The 25045-nt window shown below is 35.5% G+C and overlaps 2 protein-coding genes across 3 annotated transcripts in view; one reads left to right on the forward strand and one right to left on the reverse strand.

The window, feature by feature from the left end:
* Positions 1 to 359, reverse strand: part of LOC125680939 (ubiquitin-conjugating enzyme E2-22 kDa-like) — a 13111-nt gene extending 12752 nt beyond the window's left edge. The window contains exon 1 of the mRNA XM_048920772.2: positions 195 to 359. Coding sequence (XP_048776729.1) covers positions 195 to 257 — 63 coding nt within the window. The 5' untranslated portion in view covers positions 258 to 359. The remainder of the gene's footprint in view (positions 1 to 194) is intronic.
* A 2997-nt stretch (positions 360 to 3356) lies between these two features.
* LOC125679745 (ribose-phosphate pyrophosphokinase 2) lies at positions 3357 to 24303 on the forward strand. 2 transcript variants are annotated; one of them, XM_048919207.2, is made up of 7 exons: positions 3357 to 3616; positions 11046 to 11229; positions 13865 to 13963; positions 14093 to 14217; positions 14468 to 14641; positions 17544 to 17703; positions 23132 to 24303. In XM_048919207.2, exons 1-7 carry the CDS (start codon positions 3435 to 3437, stop codon positions 23222 to 23224), a joined length of 1017 nt encoding a protein of 338 aa, XP_048775164.1. In that variant the 5' UTR covers positions 3357 to 3434; the 3' UTR covers positions 23225 to 24303. The 2 variants fall into 2 exon arrangements, with proteins under 2 accessions (XP_048775164.1, XP_056011882.1); XM_056155907.1 differs by lacking the exon at positions 23132 to 24303 and adding an exon at positions 18284 to 19688.
* The last annotated feature ends 742 nt before the right edge of the window (positions 24304 to 25045 follow it).

The raw sequence follows: 25045 nt of genomic DNA on the forward strand, positions 1-25045 counted from the left end.
ACTTTAATTTGGTTATGTAATCCAGCTTCTTATAATAAAAGGGTTAAAAATGGGGAAGATCCTCAACAAGAACTTGATATCTGCACATTTTCACACAGAAGGCATCAATTCCGGAATCTTTAGGCAAGGAAATTCGAACGAGCATAGCATTAAATTAGTGTTGTGTTTCGTATTTCTGCCTAATTGTACGATACCTCTTCACTCTTAACAACTTCCTTGAATTCCCTCTGTATCCTTGCTGCGGCAATATTTGCCATAATGTGGATTTTAAGTTGTTACTTTGGGTCTGCGTACGGTACTGAGATATAATTCATAAACAGACGATTACTTCACTCGGACTACTTCCGGTGATTATATTTGGAAGTGTGACGCAGACCTGAACGTATTTTGATATCAAACATTGAAATTTGAATAGATATATTTTGAAAAAATATATATGTTGGAATCAAATATACATATGATATATGTGGGTAATTGCCTGCACATGTAAACATGGTGAGAATTGCAAATCGGATAAAAACGGCAGAAATATCCTGGTGACGGCACCGATTCTGTACGCAGTACTAAGAATTTCGCTGAGTTGGATTTGGTTTAAACTAATAAGAAATTTGTATGTTCTTGGGGATTCAGCTAGAACTTACACATATTTTACATATTTTGATGAATTTATTCCACTAATTATGGTTGTGCAGTAGACATGGACACGATTTGAGCCGAAAATTTTCAAATTTTATTTTTCCATTTTTACTGTTTAAAATGCTTAACTAAGGTATTTCTAATGGTTAGCAAAAATTTAAATGTCATTTGTCAAGGTACATGAGAGATACAGAGCTCACAATTCCTTGTTATGTGAATAAGGCTCGTGCCATATTTTGGTTACAATAATTGATTTGTAGTGCAATAATGTAGCCTTCTCCGGTCTTTTTTATTCTGGCGCCCACCCACCCACCCCAAATCGGAGAGGGCTACATTATTGGAGCTAATTGATTTGATGTGCGCACTAAATCGACTAATTATTGCGCGCAATAATTGAATTGATGATATCTTCAAATAATCAGAGATTATAATAATGGCTTTTCTACCATCACTCTTAATACGACTTTACCCTGTTCTTGTTTGCCACGAAAATGTTCAAAAGCATTGTGGGCATTAGTAGAAAAAAAAGCCCCCCCCCCCCCCCAGTTTAATTTTTTTTAAAGAGGCAGTCATAGTAAAAGTATATACCCCCCCCCCCCCGCCCCGAGTTGACTTGTACCCCTGCTGAAGGTGTGTGTATAAATATATACATTTCTGTGCCAATCTACGTATTGAAGAAGTACGCACCTGACTTTTGAACTTTTATCAATCTTTAAGCATATTTTTGATTTCTACATCAGACACGTATCAAGGGGGAAGGGGGGGGGGGGGTAGTAGAACTTCTCAAAAATTCTTGATAAGCATAAAAACAAAAACGAAAACCCCCACCAAGGTGGGTTTTGTTTTTGTGCTCCATTCTCAAAGTCCTAATTCTAAAGACAATAGAGTTTTGGGTGGGACGGCGTGGGGGTGGGGTATAGTCTTTTCTTATGACTGCCTCTTAAATTTAAACAAACTTCTTAAGATATAGAATATACTTAACAAAATGTTGAACATACATCACAAGATTATCGAATATAGCAACCTTTTACACACAATGGATTTCATAAAGCATAAGATATTAGAATTTTTTTTAGGGGGGGGGGTCTTGGTGTTAACAAACCTGTATGCAATAATATGATGTATGTGTGTTGAACTTGGTAGATTTCCTTTGTGTATTAATAGAAAATTCAGAATTTTAAAGACATACCCATCGTTTCTCAATGACATTTCACCTGCGTTTTATCTTGTTTCTACAACCAACCTTGGGGTATATTACAGCCTGTAATTTTTCGTGACATTTTACCAGGGCCGTAAATTACATGGAGGCGGAGGAGGCAGCTGCCTCCTCCAACTTTTGAGCCAAAAAAAATTAAAATTTAAAGTTCATTAGAATTTATGTTGTTTCCAATAACTAAGAACATGATACCTCCCTTAAAAAGCATTCCAAATCTTTCTTTTAGAATGAGTTAGTCAAGTAACATCTTAGAAGGCCCTAGAATCAAGGATTTTGCACGAAACGTGTTCAGTGTGCACAAAATGTGCTCAGCGTCTGGGGGCCTGGGCGGCCCCCAGACCCCCGCCTAATTTCCTGCCTCCTCCAAATTGAAGGTTAATTTACGGCCCTGGTTATCTTCACCTTGCATTGAAGACAAACACAGCAGCGTGTGTAAATCCTGTAGTGTTAATGATATTGAAGACAAACGCAACAGCGTGTGTAAATCCTGTAGTGTTAATGATATTGAAGACAAACACAACAGCGTGTGTAAATCATGTAGTGTTAATGATAAATATTTCATTCGTGTTTACCTGTTCTATCAAGAATGAAGACAAAAATTCATCAAAAAGTTTTATTTTCATTTAAGCTAGTGAAGGAGGAATGCTATACAAGAGAAATATGATATGGATGAAAAGTGGAGGATATGTACAATAATATTTTGAAATTGAAAACTTTCAAATTTACTTTATTTAGTCAATAAATAAATGAAAAATATAGAAATGCAGTTTTAGTAGAAAGTAATCTTTAAAAATATATATATGTGTAAAATCCCTGCTGTACTCGAACCCGCGATCAGCAGTCGACACGTAAACTAACCGACTGAGCTACCCAGCTAGGTAATCAAATAAAAAAAAAATATACGTAAATATTGTTGATATTTATATTTTCATTCATATTTCAAAAGGAAGTCAGCCATTATGACGAACATGTAATATACCTCCTTAAATTACTGAGTGTCAAAGGCAAAAACATATTGGCAATGTAATTTTATTTGCATCCATGTGTTTTTTACACATCAACACTACAAATCTGATCACTGTGATCGAATCAAAACAATAATTATATAACTATAAATCGAGATAAATTTTGAAGATCAGCAGATATTAGTTATAAAGATAAAAATCTAGAATATTTTTATTCCTCATATCATTATTTAATGTTGATAAATAGGCGACAAGTTTACTAGATGCTGAGTTATTAAACTAGGTGCCGAATTTACGAATTGCCGAGTTAACCGGGTGTCGAATTCACCAAGTACTGAGTTTATCTGGTACCGAGTTGATGTGAATTATGATATACCTATTATACATATACATAAACTCAATAGTAATAACCTCATTCTTTAATATTTGATGCATTTTAAAATATTTGATATTTCAGTTAAGTCTGTCATTGAATTTTAAATTGAATTTGCATGTCCATTTAGGGTCTTTTGGGGGTAAATAGGCATAGCATTCTGTTGAGTGCGTGCGCTTGACATTGACGAACTCATGCTGGATGAAATTCAGCACGACGGTCAGTGAACCTAAGACTGAGGTTGATGTATAAAACATACATTAAAAACAATTTGCACTCTTCATCAGCTGTTGACTACAATAGGATGCCAAATATAAAAGTTTTCAATGGGAGTTCCCACCCTGATTTGGCCCAAAAAATATGCGATCGACTTGGCATCGAACCGGGAAAAGTTGTCACAAAGAAGTTCAGTAATGGAGAGTGCAGGTAAATATTTCATCACATCTATGTTTATGATCAGGGAAATCACGAAATTTTCTTCTCAATATTTTCAACCAGCGATATGTCATCTATTTTTGACGAAACACCAATCAACAGGATATAATTTTTGGTCAAATTTCCTCTACCTACTTATCCAAACACTTCAGATCAAATAGCAACCAAATTGACAATTTGTAGATATGTGAAAGCAGGCACAATGGAATTTAGGGGGAAGGGTTGTGGTTAGGAGAATAGGCCCACCTTATAACAGGTCCAGTCCAAAGACTATTTCTACCTACGTAGCTACTTATAACTACATAGGTATTTAAACCTACTCCAAGTAGCTATTTTTACCTACTTTTTCCTTTACTTGCATTTCATGGCCAAACGCAGGAATGGCGCAATATGGTGTGTACCAAATTTCTTGATTCACTTACACTGACGATGTATACCACAAAAATATTGGACTAAAAATTATTACTTTCTAACTTGTGATGGGCAATCTGACCTAATACCACAATCGATTATCGGCAATAATCGTACACATGTAATCGATTAATAATCGATTATAATCGGAATTGGCATTTAAGTGTTTTTCCCTCAAATTAGATGTAACAGAATCATTAAATGTATGGAAACAACATTTGAATTCTTCTTTGTTTCATTTATTCACTGGTATATAAATCAGAATTCCAATATATCAAGTAATGGAATTTATCTATAATCTCAATGTATCAAAGATATCAGAGATAGGCTCCTTTATTTGACTGTTGAATGTCATTGTTGTTACCGTCCTTCATATCTCCCGCCATTTTCTTTGCTTATTTTTGATCGGGTTTGACATACAGAAAATAAAATTTGAACAAAGTTGAAGTGATTTCCGGATTTTATTTGGTCAACGATCAGTGCTCGAGCTGGGCTTCGCCATTTTCGCCAATGGCGAAAAAAAATTGAAAGTGGCGAAAGTCCCTTTTTGCAATAAATTGTATTTTTAATCCTTTGTCAGTGACACATTATCGCCTGTTTGTTTATATGCAGTCAAAATCTGTTTATTCAGTCCACGCGTGCGACCGGAAATCTCGCGTCGCTCCAGTGCACAGAGTGCAGAGCTGGTTACAGCCTCAGGTAATTTATGGCTGCAAAAAAGTGGGTGATTATGTAATAAAGTACATCGGACAATTGTGGTCAATTGTTTAACATGAGATGATACATTTAATTCTTGAAATATTTTTGAGCAGCAAATGTTATATATATTCAGTTTTATTCATTATCGTGTTATCATCTCCACATTAATGTCAATTCTTAACCAGAGAATCCACTGGTAATTAAATTGGCCGTATTATTGTGTATAATGTATATATGAATACATCAATTGTTTGTTTTTGCGGCCAAGCTCGTTGATTACAAGATTTTGATTTTGATGTGTTTGATTTTAGTTCGAATATTTCATAAACAATGCGATTGGTCACCATTGATATGGACATAGCAATTTTAATAAATAATTTTCTTTGAAGTTCGGTGCGCAACAGTATAAAAATGCTAATCTCATAAGACTATGCACCCCATTCTATTTTGACACTAAACTTGTAGCTTCTGACCCTAGTCAGTCTAAAATTAAAAAAAAAATATCTATGTTTGGCTTTACAGTCAACCCCACCTGCTCAAACATCTGATTGTGTCTAAATTGCAAAATCTTCCAAACAAAAACGGAAATTTAATAGGGAATGGTTGAGATACGACTCTAAATTGGGCTTGATGTTTTGTGACATCTGCATTTCGGCCAATGTACACAATGTTTTCACGGAGGGGTGTAGCATCATGAAGTTCATATTTATATGATTTATTATCTGAATTTTGATTTCCATAATAGAATTTATCAAACAAATCAACTTCTTATTATTTCAGAATGAAATGTTTAGGTATGGTAGCTGGATATGATTAAGTAATGTAACTGATACAAAATGTTAAAATAAGTGTAATGAATAAAATAATATATAATATGATGGAAATAATTGTAAAGCATGTGATTATTTGTGCCGCGCCACTCCCCGAAAAAGTGGCGAAAGGGAATTCTGGTCCAGTGGGAGCACTGTCAACGATGTCGGCGACTTTTATTTTGTAATCGATTAGTAGCATCGTAGGTCTCTGAACGACCGACAATCGTTTCATCACTATTTCTAACCTTTCAAATTTGCATCAATAACTACACCGAGTTCCATTTTCTAGGAGGTTAGGATCAAAGCTATATGATAAGAAGTCTAGAGTGTCTTACAAATCTGTATTAATTTTAAAGTTTACCTTCATGCATTTTAACATTAAAGGTTTTTGGGGTGATTTTTCATGCATTTCCTCTACATTCTCCACCATCGTAAATTATTCAAATTTACACTACGAATTTTGCCGTGCACATGCAAAACATGATGCATAAAATGACTGACCTGTTTAAAAGATGCGCCTTAATTATTATTTATTTATATTTTTAAAAACAGGTAAAAGTAGGTAGAAGTAGCTACTTCAAGTAGGTTTAAATACCTATAGCTATTACTAGCTACGTAGGTAGTAACAGTCATTGGACTGGACCTGTTATAAGGCAATGATCATTTTGAATTCAATATTTTAAAGACAGTAGAATGTTCTGCAAAGTCTTCAGTAGTGATGTACTGATTATCGCCAACTTTTGATTGTCGGTCGCTATAACTGAAATGATGTGAATAATCGATTGTCATTATGAAAATCGAAAATCGTCAACGTCGATATTTTTTTTTTATAATACGAATATTCCTGCCGAGACTTAACTAAAATCAAAATGGCTGACGAAATTGAATCATTCGATAAGATTGAATTTGAATATTGTTTAATGTCCCGCTGGAGAATATTTCACTCATATGGAGACGTCACCACTGCCGGTGAAGGGCTGCAAAATTTAGGCCTATGCTCGGCGCTTACAGTCTTCGAGCAGGGAGGGATCTTTATCTTGCCACACCTGCTGTGACACGGGGCCTCAGAGTTTGCCTCTTACAACAAGCAAGGCTCTATTCTAACCCAGATCCCACAAGAACAACAACAAAAGTCGAGAGATCTATCCCTATCCTGGGAAAACCAAATCAAAAGTATCGGATTATTAACTTCAAATTTCTAATGATTTTAGACGTCTCCATTAGTGAAAAATTCTCAATCGAGAGAGAGACGTTAAACAAGATACGATCAATCAATCTAGTGATTTTATTCTCATTAACTTAATATTTAGGGTAAAAAATAAAGTAAATTAATATATTTATGCCATAAATTTGAAATGAATAAGATTCGACTATTTTTCGATTAATCAATCGAAAAGGTGGATCCGATTAATTTTTTATTCCCGATTGCCCATCACTAGTCTTCAGGGATGTCATACACAAAAGTATTCCATAGATTACAGTACCAGCATAATGTTTCTATTGACATGGTCCCTAATGGAAAGATGTTTAACACTGGTAACTAACTCATCAAGACATTTAGTAAAGATCAACAAGACGAAAGAGGATGCGTATTAATCTCAGCGAGATTTGTCGAGGCTAGATATTTCGACTGACTCCTCTTCCAAAGAGACGTCAGTACAAGTATCTAGCCTTGATGAATCTCGCTGAGATTAGATGCATATGTGCGCTAAAAATGTTTTTTTTTAAAGTGATATAATCAGAAATCGTCAAAAAGTTGAAGGCGATTAATCAGCAAGTGGAAGTAGACAAGTATGAGGGTTGACATGTATCAGTGCTCCAAGTTGCGAGTAAAACGGTCGCATTTGCGATCACAAAATCAATTTTGCGACTAGAGATTATAATTAAGTCGCATTTTCGCGAGTGAAGAAAATTTGGGCAACCAGTAAAATTTTAGAATCGGGATCGGAAGTCTAAATAAATATTTTTCAGCCTCGGTCAAAACAATCAAGATGGCGGGAAAATGAGGTTTAGAGCACTTTTGATTTATCAATAGAAAAAAACAGAAGCCTTGGCCTAGTACATGCAACAAAGAAATTCAAGAATCACACGGGGAAAGTTCTGCATCAAAAGATGATGTAGCAGTGTCTAAAGAGAAATGCAAAAGTAAAGGAAGAACCCCAGTCCTGAAATGGCGGAGGGGATTTTCGTGATGGCAAAATGTTTTGCAGAATTTGTGAGGCCAATTAGCCAGCAACGTCCACCATTTCTGGACATCCATTGTCCTATTTCGCCATAACCGAGTGTACATCTTTCAAACGTGGAAGTGTGACTATTCACAGTAACAGTAAGAGACATGTCGTTGTCAGTGACTGCATTATTAGCAGTAAGTCGAGCGGGGCAACTGTTGCTGTTAATTTTCAAAGACAATCAAACTCGGGATGTAGTGTTCTTATTGATGCTGGTACTAATTGTTCAGCAAAAGATCCAACAAAACTAGGAGCTCTTATTCGCATAACATGATAAGCAGTAAAGGCCCACTTATTGATAACTTTAAAGCACATCCTTGTGTAGAACGCTGGTTTTTTTTACTGTAAAATATACAGGATGGCCCAATGCAATACAACTTTTGCCAGAGTAAATACTTGACTTGTTAGCATCCAGCATGTTTCACAGTACATTTCTATTCAGTTTAAAAATAAAACAAACAAAATGTATACATGGTTGTTGATTTGTTACTTGAAAGATATTCATATTTTAAAAAAAAACCTTGTAAGTTTTATATTTACAAAATCTTTTACTATGGCAAGTAGAAATTTTGAACATGGCGACTAGAAATTTTAAAATGGCGACCAGAAATATTTTTAGGTCGCCATTTTGCGACCTGATAGCAGATGCGACTTGGAGCACTGTGTATTAGATATTGAAAATTGAAAGAAATGATATCACAATTTATATGTTTTATGGATTTCCAGTCTATCTTCTGATCATTTTCCAAGGTATTAAGCGTCTTTATCAAAGTTTGAAACATTTGGCAGACTCATTCCTCATAGGAGGGTTTAGTGTTTTCCTTGTCTTCTTTATATCTACCATCCTACATAGCTTTTTTAAGGCTTTGGACCCGTAGTTTCTACCCTGTCACTACTTTTTCTGGGAACCCATAGTGTAGAGAATTTCTCGTAGAGGGCTTTAGAGGTCATAGCTGTCCGATCCTTGCAGGGAAGAACTGGGGCCAATGATAAAGTTTTATTTGTTTGGCGTTGGTGGCCGACCCGCTTAAATTGGTGCGGTCCGAGGAAATTTTATTGATATTTAATCTCAATAATTTTTTATATTGATGCATCAATCTGGAATTCCTGAACGTTTCCATTTACAAGCTATGCAGCATTATTTCAAATCACCTCTGCACTTTAAGATTTGAATGATCTTCATTCAAAGCTTTTCTATGATCTGTCGAGCATGCACGTTATGATAAATAAACAACATGGCAGGCATGCTGAACATTAAAGGAGGGTTTGATAGTCTAACTCCCGGCTGAAATGTTTGTTGATAGGAAAAGTATATTGTGCGTCAAGCAGAATATACCAGTTTGATGTAGACCTTACTTAGTATGTTCTCGGGGACTCGATAGACAATATAGGTCGTAAATATTCCACAAATGAAATAAAAAGTCATTGAGTCAATACATTTTGGTGTTAAAAAATAAATCGACATATTCCATCCTGATCTACTCTAAAATGTTGAAATTGCATACATCTTTGATTTCGGTATTCACCATTATCGGAACCCACAGGTTTTCTCTCTGACTTTTAAGATTATGTCCTTGAAGTCAGAGTGCAGGCCTGGGCCAACTTCATCAACACGCAAGATGCATTCAAAATAACATGTCACACACAAGATACAAACGACAGTGACATGTAAATAATTGTTGGTTTGCGTTGTATGCAACCCACATTTAGATATCACAAAATACGACAGCTTTTCGGAGTCATGTTTTAAATAAATGATGCCAAAGGTGTTTAATATTCATGTTTAAAACATATGTTAGAAAAGTTCATTTGAATGCCATATCCTTTTCCAAAAATGTATGATTTACAGTTTCTTCTAGAATCTTTTCCACTGAAACTGATAGCATAATAAAAAGACTCACTAGTATATGACATAATTAAAAGCAAAAGAGTCCTTTTTCTTTGGTAAAATTTGAACTTTTCTGTTTTCAGATTAAAATTAATTGCATCAAATTACAAAAAATAATGCAACGGAAATAACACATTTATTATTACTTTCACCTTTTTGGTTACAGTCAAATTTTTATGCCCCTGAGATCGAAGGGCATATTGTTTTTGTCCTGTCTCGTCATTCTGTCTGAAACCTTAACCTTGCTAATAACTTTTGAACAGTAAGTGATAGAGCTTTAATATTTCACATGAATATTCCTTGTGACAAGACCTTTCCGTGGGTACCAACATTTTTCTTGGCGCCAAACTTAGTTTATAGTATGTATGTGTAAGTTTGCTGATACTGTATAAAATCTAAATGCATACTTAAGAATAGCAGAAAAGGATGTACAAAAAATTGTGAATTTCATAACCCAGGGTATGACTTTAGGATTAGTCATATCTTTTGATGTTTTAATGTTGATACACCTATTATTTAAAGCCTTTCATCAGTGTTTGCACTTTTGAGGGCAGTGAAGTTTTAAGAACACATCTTGTTTATACTGTTGCTGAACATTAGAATTTAGCTGAGATATTCAGAACAGAATTCTTTTTTCTACATTTCATAGCACATGGCAGTAGTGATACTTTTTCACAAGTACTCAGGTGACCGATAAGGCCTGTGGGCCTCTTGTTTACAGTGTTGAGATTGGCGAGTCTGTTATGGGGTGTTTATTTTTTACAGTGTTGAGATTTGCGAGTTTGTTATAGGGTGTTTATTTTTTCCAGTGTTGAGATTGGTGAGTCTGTTATAGGGTGTTTATTTTTTACAGCGTTGAGATTGGCGAGTCTGTTATAGGGTGTTTATATTTTACAGCGTTGAGATTGGCGAGTCTGTTATAGGGTGTTTATATTTTACAGTGTTGAGATTGGCGAGTCTGTTATAGGGTGTTTATATTTTACAGCATTGAGATTGTTGAGTCTGTTATAGGGTGTTTATATTTTACAGCGTTGAGATTGGCGAGTCTGTTATAGGGTGTTTATATTTTACAGTGTTGAGATTGGTGAGTCTGTTATAGGGTGTTTATATTTTACAGCGTTGAGATTGGTGAGTCTGTTATAGGGTGTTTATTTTTTTACAGCGTTGAGATTGGCGAGTCTGTTATAGGGTGTTTATATTTTACAGTGTTGAGATTGGTGAGTCTGTTATAGGGTGTTTATATTTTACAGCGTTGAGATTGATGAGTCTGTTATAGGGTGTTTATTTTTTACAGCGTTGAGATTGGTGAGTCTGTTATAGGGTGTTTATATTTTACAGCGTTGAGATTGGTGAGTCTGTTATAGGGTGTTTATTTTTTACAGCGTTGAGATTGGCGAGTCTGTTAGAGGAGAGGATGTGTACATTGTCCAGAGTGGTTGTGATGAGGTCAATGATATGCTTATGGAGCTGCTCATTATGATCAACGCCTGCAAGATTGCCTCGGCCTGCCGCGTCACTGCAGTCATTCCATGCTTTCCTTATGCTCGACAGGACAAGAAAGACAAGGTTTGGACCAAGATATATCTTACATATCGTTTGTGATTGCACAGTGTTGTTAAAAGGCTTCCATTCCTTTAAAAACATCTAATCATCAATGTCTCCTTTAATGAATGTAAAGTTTCAATGAAATTCTAAGAAAAAACATTTAGTGTTAAGAAGTTCCTAAAGTCATTTGGCCCAAAATATCGATGATTTCACTTGGAGCTCAAACCCTGGCATTCAAATAAGGAATGGATTAGCAAACCCAAAATCCGCTCAGTTTGATCAGCAAAATGATTTATGTCATATGACGAGAGCTAGAAGTTGGCATAAAATTGCAAAAATGCCATTTTCAATGAAAATATCCACAAATTCAGGTGGTTTTCCTTTCAGAAAACATACAGCGCATGCGTCGAGCAAATTCATATTCAAGTATGTTTTTCATCTTAAAATAATACACAATATATATCATTTTTATTTTGCTCGACAAATGCGCACATCTTTTCCTTAGCAATAATCTGTATGACATTTGACAGTTTTCAGGCTTATTTTGAAAAAAAGGCGGGAAATGTCTTATTCATGATGTCATAATGCTATCCAATTAGAAATACCATTCTGAATTTGTTGACATAGTATACCTGGCATATATTTTACTTTCTTAAAACGCTTATTAAAGTTAATTCCAGACACATTTTATAGAGAGAAAATTTTTGGGCCTTTTTATATATACAATCGTACCTTGTTCTTTACATATATTACATTGTATAAGAAATCTTTGTTCAGTATCGTGAATCATATTTGCAAAGATTGAGTAAATTTTGACAGATTAGCAATGGCTTATTGCTATATCATTGTATTTCCTGGCATCAGACATTTCTTTGAAATTTTATATGAAGAGAAAATAAATAAGTATTCATGTGTATAATTCAAGAACACTTTTCTCATAAATCTTGGAGTCCTATGATGTTATTACATTTGAAAATATTTGTCAGTAGCATAATATATATTCTTGTTTTATAAATGCCAAGTAGAACACATTGTTTTTATACGCCCGTCAAAGATTGGTATATGTTGTCGTCTGTCCAGACCTTGTGGGCAGGATACAGACCGAACTGCAAGCTCCAGGATATTACAACTTGGTATATATGATCACTTTAATTATAGAAAGATGTCAATTGTTTTTCAAGGTCAGAAGTCAAAGGCCAAGGTCGAAGTATCACTAAGTAGGAAAATTTGAGTAGGATACAAACCGAACCGTTAGCTCCAGGATATTACAACTTGGTGTATTTGATCGCCATGATAAGAGGAAGATGCTTATTGTTTGGGTTTTTTTCAGAAGTCAAAGGTCAAGGTCATATTATTACTTAGTAGGAAAACCTTGTAGGAAGGATACAAACTAAACTGTAAGCTCCATAATATTGCAACTAGGTACATTTGATCACCATGATGAGATAAAGATGTCTATTGTTTTTCAAGGTTATAGGTCAAAGGTCAAGGTCGGAGTATTACTTAGTTGGAAAACCTTGTAGGCAGAAGACAAACCAAACCGTAAGCTCCAGGATATTGAAACTTGGTACATTTGATCACCATGATTAGAGAAAGATGCCTATTATCTTCAAGGTCAAGGTCACAGTATCACTTAGTAGGAAAACCTTGTAGGCAGTATACAAACTGAACTATTGGGGCTAGGACCGTCAAACTTTGTATTCATACACCTTATGCCAAGTGGAGGATGTCTATTGTTTCCAAAGGTCAAAGTCCAAGTAGCTGGATGCAGACCGATTCATTGGGGCAAGGACCAGTAAACTTGGTACACATACATCTTATGCCAAGTGAAAATATTACTTAGAGAATACTTGATTTGTCTTGTTTTTTCGATGCCAAGAAAGTATGTCACACCCTGATGATTGCTGATACTACTTGAAGGCAAGTTCTACAAATTATGGTGTAAGAAAAACGCCCTATGTTAGCTTTTCACATACGTATTATGTACCATTGGCGGTACTCTTGTTGTCTGAGGTACAGTAAAACACGATGATAGTGAACCTCCAGGGCCAGTAAAAAACAGTTTGTTATAACCAAACTTCGCTATATCCAATAAAATTTTCATTATTATTTTCCTCTCACATGGAATTAGATATCACTGCAATAAGCATGAATTCATTTTAAGTGTGTTTGTTATAAGTATATTGTATTGGTATCGGTACGTGATTGACTGAGATGTTAGTGCTGATACATGTTGTATTGGTATCGGTACGTGATTGACTGAGATGTTAGTGCTGATACATGTTGTGTTGGTATCGGTACGTGATTGACTGAGATGTTAGTGCTGATACATGTTGTGTTGGTATCGGTACGTGATTGACTGAGATGTTAGTGCAGATACATGTTGTATTGGTATCGGTACGTGATTGACTGAGATGTTAGTGCTGATACATGTTGTATTGGTATTGGTACGTGATTGACTGAGATGTTAGTGCTGATACATGTTGTGTTGGTATCGGTACGTGATTGACTGAGATGTTAGTGCTGATACATGTTGTGTTGGTATCGGTACGTGATTGACTGAGATGTTAGTGCTGATACATGTTGTGACTGCTGTATTAGTGCATATAATGGAAAATATGATAAAACCTTCACAGGCAACAACTGTTATTTTCAGAGCAGGGCACCCATCTCAGCCAAGCTAGTGGCCAACATGCTGTCAGTGGCAGGGGCAGATCACATCATTACTATGGATCTGCATGCTTCTCAGATTCAGGTAAACACTTTTGTTCAGTTCTCGGGTTCAGAAGCAATAGCATGTAATGGATTCCTTCTGTGGAGTTTGTGTTGTACCGTTACCACTACATGCTCAGATTTACTATAGGATCCACCTCTGTTTTGGCAGGGTTTCTTTGACATTCCTGTGGACAACCTGTATGCTGAGCCTGCAGTCCTGAAGTGGATTAAGGACACCATCCCTGACTGGAGAAACAGCTGCATTGTCTCTCCTGATGCAGGGGGAGCCAAAAGGTAAATCTCCATAGACCACAAGTTCAGTGTTTATCATTCCATAGAGAAAGTTTATTGTAACTGCTCAAAACAGTGATGTAATTTTCCAATACTCAATAAATACCTACTCTCCATGCAATGCACCATTCAAAATTGTATTTAGAAGTAAAAATTCTGTTAGTAGAAGAGGATACACTGAGTACAAATTAATTGTCAAATGTGATACGCAAATTTTGAGTAATAATAAGTTACACTTTTTTACTCCTGACAGAGTGACCTCAATTGCAGACCGATTGAATGTTGACTTTGCTCTGATCCACAAAGAAAGAAAGAAAGCCAATGAAGTGGCTACAATGGTACTGGTGGGGGATGTTAAGGACCGCATTGCCATATTGGTGGATGACATGGCAGACACCTGTGGCACATTCTGTCATGCAGCAGAAAAGTAGGTGGACTAACATTACGTCACATTAACTCAAAATGTTTCAAACGATGCAAAAAAAGTTTAGATGGGTTGGTGAGGGTATAATGGAATCAGCATGTCCATCTGTCTGTCTGTTCATCTGTTTGTGGACATGATTTTGTATGGACGTTATCAAAAAGACTAGTAGATGGAAAATTTGTACACTCTTTATTACACCATGATTTTTGATGAATAACAGTGATTCAGATTGGCGTCGACCATCAGCAAATGGCCGATAAATATTGAATATGGTCGACTAAAATTCTCCAGAAAGGCCAACATGGCCTATGAAATTTTCGTTTTTCGGCCAGTATGGCCGATTGTTTTTATGCCCCCGAGATCGAAGATCAGGGGGCATATTGTTTTTGTCCTGTCTGTCATTCTGTCTGAAACTTTAACCTTGCTAATAACTTTTGAACAGTAAGTGATAGAGCTTTGATATTTCACATGAGTATTCCTTGTGACAAGACCTTTCCGTGGGTACCAACATTTTTGACCCCTTGACCTTGGAGTTTGACCTACTTTTTGAAAACTTTAACCTTGCTAATAACTTTTGAACAATAAGTGATAGAGCTTTGATATTTCACATGAGTATTCCTTGTGACAATACCTTTCCATGGGTATTGAACCTTTTGACCTTGACATTTGACCTACTTTTAATTTTTTTTGTGGTCATAACTTCTAAATGGTAAATATTAGAGCTTTCATATTGTACATGAGCATTTCTTTTGACAAGATCTTTCTACTGGTACCAAGATATTTGCCCTTGTGACCTTGGCCATTATTGGGGGCATTTGTGTTTCACAAACACATCTTGTTTAGTGTTTATCCGCCACAGGAAAATAACCGCTATCCGTCTTGGTTTGTCATAATACAAGTACTCAATCGATCGTATGTAAAGAAGATTTTGATTGATTTTCGAAAAATTCCCGTCCAATCAAAATTACTTTGAGAAAAAAATTAATTGGTGCCCCTGTTGATCTCGCCTGTGTTTGCAACAATTAGCGGGGAACCAGTTTTGGAAAAAAAAATGGCTTCAAAGAGGAGAGTCCGGTTTGATGATCATGATTGGCAACAAACCCTATTAGACTTCAGATTTTTCAGTTGCGGTAGCTCGGTGCTTCGTAACTAGGAGGTCGTGACTTTGAGTCCCACTCCAGGGTTCGAAATTAACCATAGACCAATAGACCGAGTCTATGTCAAATGACACCGGTCTATGCGAATTGTAATTGTGATAGACCAAATTGTCTATGCCGATTTTTTAGGTTTAAAGTAATGGTTATCCCAAAAGTGGACGTCTGATAAACGTTATGAAGAAAGGAGGATATGGAAATGGAAAGAAAATATGCTTTTTAAGTATAATAGAAGTAAATAACAATGTTTTAAATTTGTGTTATTTTTTTTCCAATGTTGCGATCTATGCCAATTCGATGAGGTCTATGTCATCTTGTTTTGGGATATACCCATGGTCTATACACGTCTTAAACCAATTTCGAACACTGCCGCTCGTGCCATAGCTGCATCAAACCTAAGAAGTAAACATGGTTAGTGATTGCTCCTTCGCCAAACGCTTGTCATTTACTAGATTTAGAAGTGAGAATCTCGGGTCTTTTGGATGCGACCTTAAAAACGGAGGTACTGTGTTGCGACAGGCGTTAGCATGTTAAAGAGCCCTCACTGCTATGGCCCTGAGCGCTTAGCATAAGTCTAAATTTGTGATACTTCACCTACAACTGGTGATGTCTCAATTATTGACGGGATGAAAAACAATCAAACAACAACAAACAACACAGGAACGACCGAGAAGAATTCCGAAACAGTTGACTGCAGTGATGATAATTAAAATGCATGAATTGAAAAATAAAAAATCAGTTTAATTTAAAAAGTTTTGAGTTTAGTTTTCGAGGGCCTAAAGTTTTCATGGAGTTAGGCCAAAATGGCTTTTATTTTTTGTATCATTTAGGCCCTCTATCCTATCAAATGAATTGCATTCCAATCTGAATCACTGAATAATGAGGTCAAAGGAATTAAATGTGTCCTGTAAGTTGTATTCAGGTGAAACATGAAAAATGTTGGAAACTCACGTCTTTCTGGTCTTTAGCAATATACCCGAGTATAGCTCGAGCCCTGGGGGGGGGGGGGGGGGGGGGGGGGGGGGGGGGGGGTATTAGTCCATTAAGAACATCTCTAATTTTTTTTCATCCAGATGTGGTGAATAGAATTGATTTAATTCTCGTCTTGTATTCTGCATAAAAAATGCTTCAAACATTGAGATAAACCCTTCAAAATGTATATTATCATTACAGGCCACGCAAGACCGCTGTCTGTTCTGATACGGGTTTTCAAACTGTACATACATTTCTGTAGAATTAGTGTTTTCATTTCTGCAGGATTGATGTGAATGTATTTTTAGATTGGTGTAATACATACTTAATTGGGGATTGAAGTTATAGTTGATATTAGCTGTGGGGTTGTATAATCTCTAGAAATAAATCAAGCCTATTAACATAAAAAATGTAATAAACATTAGAATTGACAATTTGTACTGCATTTGTTTCGGATTCAACTTATTTCATTTGATATTACTTGTTTATAACTATTAATGAAATACAAAAAGGAAGTGCAGTGTTTTGTGGTTTCCAGACATGTATATATATATGCCTTTTTAAAATCATTATCCTTCTGCATCACATTGTTTCTACTAACTAATTTAGCAATTAATATATCTTAATTAAAGTATGACTGCAGAATTATCTCTGTCCAGAAGAGATGTACAAATGCATATTCAAAAAAGATTTGAATGATTTCCTTCATCTTCTGCGGCCTGATATCTTCGTGAAGTTGTTTTCTTGTATTTCTCTACATATGTGAATCTCGTTTTCAGACTGACAGAAGCTGGAGCATCCAAAGTGTATGCCATCTGTACTCACGGAATCTTTTCTGGACCTGCCATATCTCGTATCAACAACTCTGTGTTTGAGGCTGTTGTTGTGACAAACACTATTCCTCAGGAAGAAAGAATGAAATCAGCTCCGAAAATAAAAGTAAGATCCAGTACTAAAAATTGTGTTAACACTTTCACATTTATTAAAGTCTTGTCTAACACCCTTTCTCAGAAATTAACAGTAATCAATTATCTGAGTTTTATGATAGATCATTCATGCAAAATGTTGCAATCATTTTATTATTTACCATGGCTAAATCTTTCCATATAAATTGTAAAGCTACAACAAAATAGACAGTTAACAGATATAGGAAATGTATTGGTAATCAACAGTTAATACTCAACAAAGAGTAGATTGTTTCTGTGACTCCTGATGATTTCCCCATCAATAGATTGGGTGTTCATATTAACTTACTTCAGTACCTTATTAATCCCTTCACATAGTGTGAAATGCATAGATTATGGTAGTGTAATCTTCTTCACTAGATCTCAACATGCTCTGTTGAGAGGGGATGTTTTGCTCTGGTTTTTTCTTGTTATTAATCTAATGGCTACAGAACCCTGACAGCTCAAGTGTTCTTCAAGCATTGTAATGCAGACACTTCCGACTTTCTTGTTGTCATTTGCCCCTAATCTTTGAGAAATACAATCTAATGATGACTTGGACTTCCATCTTTCAGTGTATAGACATCTCCATCATCTTGGCAGAAGCAGTGAGGAGGACACATAATGGAGAATCTGTGTCCTATCTGTTCAGTCATGTGCCATTGTAAATCATCCATTGTCCCTCGTTGTAATGGAGCAGTAGGTCTATTTGCAGAATTTGCTGTTGTTTTTCTCCGCCCTCCGCATGCTGCTTTCTCTCGATTCTGGCATCATAACAGTAGCTATGTGATGCAGGCTTTATTTTTACAAAATTTTGAGTATTTTGAATATTTTTCTTCAGTAGCAAGCATGTTCTGTGTACATTTTTGTTTTCAATAGATAAGGAAGGCACAGTCCTGTAGTATTGTGTGCTATATTGCATGGTTGAGTTCTACATGTAGTGTCATACTGCAGAACAGTGTAATAATGAAGTCTTCTTTTCAATATTTCTCTTTTGATATCATTCTGTAACTTTACTTTCTGCATTATAATCAAATAATACCTGCTTTGTGCCAAAAAATATACATAATTTTACTTTGATTGGTAAATGGGATGTGTGCAATACGATTACATGAATACAATGTGTAAGATGGTTGGTAATATTCTTGGTATTTCTGTGACAAACATGCTGTGTCTTCTCACTTTCAAATGTTACAGACTTTTGGGGACCGGTTGTAGAGTCTTTTCAGTTGTCCATTAGCTAGGTTTTTGTGTCGGCTGCAGTATGCTAACATGTAGGGATCACTTTGTGACCTGTCCAATGTCTGTCTGTCGTGATGAGGACATCATTCTTACAGTAGAACACTTGCAAGTCTAATCCAACAAGATCCTTGGATAATGTTCCTATGCTCTTTATGTGGTGTTAAAACAATAAAAATGAAGTGAATTGAAATAAGAAAACAAAAACATGCATACACATGATAACCGCTGAATCTCTAGCTGAAACACTCTAATAATAATGTTAGTAATAATATTTATATAGCGCCTTATATGACTATAAATAACCGCTCTAAAGCGCTGCACACAATACAAATGATACAGCATGTTATAAAAGTAGTAAAAGGAAATTACAATAGCATTAAGACCGATAATATTAAAACTATGCTAGCAAAACATCAATAATGTGAAGTAGAATTACTAAAATTCAAAACATGCTGTGCACTAAGAAAGTTTCACGCCGTACAATCAAGCTACACAACTGAATGCTTTCTCATTTTTTTTATACGCCCTTCTTTAGACGGGACGTATTAGGGCTATTCCAGAAATAAATACATGGGGGGGGGGGGGGGTCGGGAGGTACCTTTTGTAAATACCAAGCACCCATAAAAAAAAAATAAAAAATTACCCCATGACCCATCAAATTAATAAACTCATTTTACAATGACCCATCTAAAAAAAAAAAAAAACTAACCAGACCCACCACAAAAATATTTTTAAAAATGAAAACGGTACAAATCTCGCGAGGTTTTCGGGACAAACATTCTAGTCAATGACGCGGTAATGCCTGTGCGACATTGTATCACAGTAGTTCTGAAGAAACGATGTCACATCAACAATCAAAGGCATCTATGGCGGGAATGTTGGAAAGATTGAGAGTCCAAACGATGCTATTATCATGAAATGGGTATGGATATGTTTTTCCACGAATCGTTCGTCTTCTAATGGAGCCCGCGCCCGGAGGCCTCTATATCACCATCACACCGACTGATAAATATAACGCATCGGTACCCTCGTATAAATCAACTAAGGTTTGCCTATTTTTATTAGAAAACGGAATACCTATTGGTTTCAAAATATTCCCAAAATCGATGCACTGTAAACTGTAATAATCTACAGAACAGAGTTCGCCGCCATCACGTCCAAAGGGACCCTACTAAACGCGCCTCTAATTTGAAGAGTGCTGTTATGGAAAGTTATGCGCTGCAAAGAGCGACAACTCGAATAGTTCTATGTTACTTCCGATTTCGAAAGCAGCATTTCGAAAGCACGTTTTCAATTTTCCCTCCGACGTTTTGTAACCAACACGACAAGAGCGACAATATAAATATTCTGAAAACTCAACACCCACATGGCACAAATTAAAACAATAGAAACTACCCACCACCCATAATAAATATTTTTTTAACAGTCCAACCACGGACCAATTAAAATATGAAAAAATACAACCACCCATACAAAAAAATATCGTGTGCCGCCCGACCCCCCCATTTGATCATTTCTGGAACAGCCCTTATGGTACAGCGATGTCTGTAAGTCCGTCTGTAAGTCCGTTCGGGGTTTTCTCTTTATAATTTCATTTCCCTTTCACATATCATGCTGAAACTTGCTGTGTAACTTCTTTGTGGGTCACTCTAGATCATACTGCAATTTTGATCCATTTTGACCTTTTTTCCAGGAGTTTTGCCCCTTTATTTGGAAATAATTATTATATGGAGGGTACATAATTTGTCCACCCTACTCCTCCCACAGTTTTCAAGTGAGGACCTTCTTATTTTGTGGAGTGTTTGTATGGGTATTGAAGATGTGCATGTGGGATGGATTTTGATTTTCTACAATTTTTGAGAAAATTACAGGTTGTTGAACTTGGTCTATTTGGAAATTAATATTCTATGGAGGGTACATAATTTGTCCGCCCAACTCCTCCCACAGTTTTCAAGTGAGGACCATCTTATTTTGTGGAGTGTTTGTATGGGTATTAAAAATGTGCATCTGGGGAAGGATTTTGATTTCCTTCCATTTTTGAAAAAATGACAGGTTGTTGAACTTGGTCCATTTTGAGGAAATCTAGATTTTTAAGTTAAGACCCTTTGTTCATATGAAAGTTTGTCACACCCTCATGATGGCTGATAATACCTGAAGCAAAGTTATACAAATTATAGCACAAGAAAAACACCCTATGTAAGCATTTCACGGGCGTATTATGTACCGTTTGTGGTACTCTTGTTAATACTTTAATTTTCACTTAAAGAGACACTACAGCTCATTTTCCACATTTTAATAAAGTGTTTTTTAAAACATATATTGATAAAATGATAAAATTCATATCGATACTGACAATTTTGAACAATTGGGATGCATCAATTTACTCTCAACTGCACTTTGAAGATCGTTCGGAATTCAAAGGTTTCTTCATTCTGACTCGGACTTTTGAATGCTTATTTACATCACGTGGTTTTGAATGACAGCAAAGGTGTTGTGTAGGAAATTATTTAAATTCCCCTTCAAGGAGGTCCACACTCACCTTTCAAGTATAAGAGTATTCCCTGCTCCTTAAAATAAGTAATTATATCAATCATTATTTCAACAGAAACCCTTCCATGTTCCCATTGACCGATGTTTTTACAACTAACACATGTCGTGTTCAGATAAAAATAGCACTTTCAATGGCAGATTTAGGGGGGGGGGGGGGGGGGACCTTTTTACGCCACAGATTTTGAATGAAAATCCAAATTTTGCATCAGAATGGCCGATTACTGTGGCTAATCTTTGACTTTCACACCCCCTTCAGAAATCCTAGATCCGCCACTGAGTTACATGGGTTTCTCCGAACTCTTTGTTTTCCAACGGTCAAACTGATACCATGGTAAATTTCATTTCATGTATGAGTTTTATCTCATTCTATTTTTACCTCTTTTCTCACAGAATCTGTCAAAATTCTAGATCTATCAACTACACTTTCTCTCACTGGACGACATGCTGCACTGTTTACTGTCTATGCGCATGTGTCTGAAGACTGAAAGGAGGAGACTCGATATTTTTTGTATAGGCCATCAAAAAGTATTAATTTTTACGTTAAAACGATAATTTTTAACTTTAGATAAGTGTTATTTTCGCAAAGTTCATACTTTCAACAATGCAACAAAAATTGAGAAAGCACTAGGAAAATTGTCATTTCATGATTTTTGCGCAAAATGAGCTGTAGTGTCTCTTTAAGAAGTTTACCTGCAGATCTGTAGCTTGCTGGAAAAATATCCGGTCTGTCCCAAGATTTTCCCAGAGATCTACAGATCTGCAGCTATTAAGAAGTGTGACAAATGTACTTATGAATATAAGGATTTGGGAATTATGGTCATTTGAGGGGAGTCATCCATGATATATTGTTGTTATTAGAGCCATTCAGATTAAATGAAGATCATTTTACCACCTTCAGGTATTCAATGTATAACAAAAGGATAATGAACAATTTTGAATGATATAATTAAAATCAAAAGAGATGTTTATTGTTGAATAATGATTCAAGTGAAGTGAATCAAATTCACATTATTGGTAAATGATTAGAACTTAAGAATCTGACCTTTTTGCACTTGAGAGACTTTTTTGAAGAGTTACCTACCCTTCGTAAAATAAGAAAAATCTAATTTTATCAAAATATGTGTGGTAAATGATTAATTTATTTCATATTTTCATAAAGAGAAAATGTATGTAACTTTTCAACAAGAGTCGGATCATGTCTTGTTGACAGGGGTGGATCATCAGATCAACTCAGTGAACTGAAACACGAAACATTACGGAAGCTGTTATCCAATCAGAGCATAGTTTAAGAAATCGACATAGTCTTGTTCTATTGAAACTACATGTCTTTTTAAGCATGTCAATGAATTTGTAGCAAAACAAATTGACTGTGGCCACAGTTTTCTAGCCGAGAACACTACAGAGGGTGTATATAGTCTGACAGATATTTTGCCAATTTGCTTATGTTAACTAGGAACTTGTGAAAACGTTCAAATGATATCAGATTGTTTGATTGGCTCTTATTCTTTATGAAAGGTCATGCCGAGGTGACCCCAAGCGCAAATTTTAGGCAAGCAAAATGTGATGTTTTCATTTTATTGTCTAATATTTCTCTTTTTATCTTTTGAATGAATCATTGTTTTATGTTGCAGTGCATTGATATATCTACCATGTTGGCCGAGTCCATTCGACGAACTCACAATGGGGAATCGGTTTCGTATCTGTTTACACACGTGCCAATGTGATGGCAGTTGCTCCTTGAAGACTGTCACATATCTGAATCGTACCTCAAATCAATCTTCATTTATTAATCTTTCACAACTTCATGATGGATTGTTGAAATTTCATTTCTATTAATTATTTCGCAAAGGTTTTAATGATACAACAGTTGGTAAACATATGAATTTGGCGTGAGTGTTGTGATGCCTGCCATTGACTACTAGTATTTCATGTTTTTTCAGAGCTATTTCTATAAACTGCAAATGTTCTATAAATTCTGGACAAGCATTGCATCAGATGTTCTTACATTTTTAATGTATATATTTTCCAGTTTGAATTCAATCTAGTTTTTTTTCCCATTGTTACTGTAAACTAATATGCAAATAAGTGTATGTTTTCATGGTTCCTTTACATAAAATAACGGAGAATTACACATATATGTTAATGTCTGTGATCATATTGACGCTTCAGAAGACAGCAAACAACTTCTGTATTGTAAGTAGATTTCAAAGTACTCACAAAATTGTTCTATCCATTGATATTACTGATGCATCTATAAAGCAAGTTATTATTGAGGATGGTATGCTTTCACTACATGTGTAGTTTGTCTCTACCATTCCCACTCACGTTATCATTCATGTGTATTAAGATGTGTGCCTCTGCATGACTGTAATCATTATCCAGTTTAACTTGATGTCATTGGTGGAAGAAAATTATTTTTTCAAGGATGGATGAAAAACCTGTATTTTCAACATTTATGATCAATTTTCGAAATGATTGGACAAGTATGTATATAAATTTTCATATAAAAGTAATGTCTCTAATGACAGATTATGGTTATTTTCGTATGTTGAGAGTAACATCCCCTATATCTGCCATTATATTGATGAATTTGAGAAAAATTTTCATGCAATTATTGAATTTTTATGTAGAATCTCAGATTTTGATTGGTATTGGTCAAATGTAAAAATGGTGTGAGTATTGGGCAGTATTTTTAATCAATCATGTTAATACATTTTTGTTTATATAAATTTGGATCTCATGTTTTTGTTTTATATGTTCTTGTAGTAGATAAAATCGTCAATAAATACTTCTGCCAGATCAAGGACATTTCATTTGATATCTTTGTCACTTTAGTCAGTCTTATCAGTTGGAGTTGTATATGAGTAAATTTCATAAATTTTGAGATATTGTAATGTATACTTCAATTTGGGTTCAACGATATTTATTATTTATCAAAATATAACAATAGGCCACCATCAGCCTTTTAAATCTTGAGTTTTGATTGAAAAGTAGAAAGTATTGGAAATATGAACAAAACTGGTACCCAGGGTTTATTAAAGACTGTCCTTTGAATAATGGTCTAATACCATGTAAAGCACACTCAATTAGTCTAACTGGGTCACACTTAGAAATTAAACTTTACTATTGACCAAACTGGGTAAACAGTGGCGATAAGAAAATTGTTACAAGATATTTCACAATACAGAACAAACGTACTTGAAATGCTGTTATTGACCAGTCTTTACAGCGATTACGTCCCCTTTTAGGTCACCTGAGTCATTGCGACCTACTTTTATTCATCGAGCATCAAAATTTGACCTTTTCAACTTTTCGGTAATGAATGGCCCAACTTTGACCAAATTTGGTTTGTAGCATTGATGGTGTAAAGGCATCAAACAGTGTGAATTTTTTGTCTTTGACACTCTTTGGGCCAAGAGACATCTAGCAGAGAAAGTGATGAGAAGTTAGGGGGTCTCTTGCCAAAGTTGTGAGTTTCATGACCCCTGCAGATTAAGGGAATGTGGTACAAGGGTAGTGCTTTTATTAAGCCCATGTAATAAAAC

The sequence above is a fragment of the Ostrea edulis genome, chromosome 2 (genome assembly GCF_947568905.1).
Source record: "Ostrea edulis chromosome 2, xbOstEdul1.1, whole genome shotgun sequence".
Classification (NCBI taxonomy): domain Eukaryota; kingdom Metazoa; phylum Mollusca; class Bivalvia; order Ostreida; family Ostreidae; genus Ostrea; species Ostrea edulis.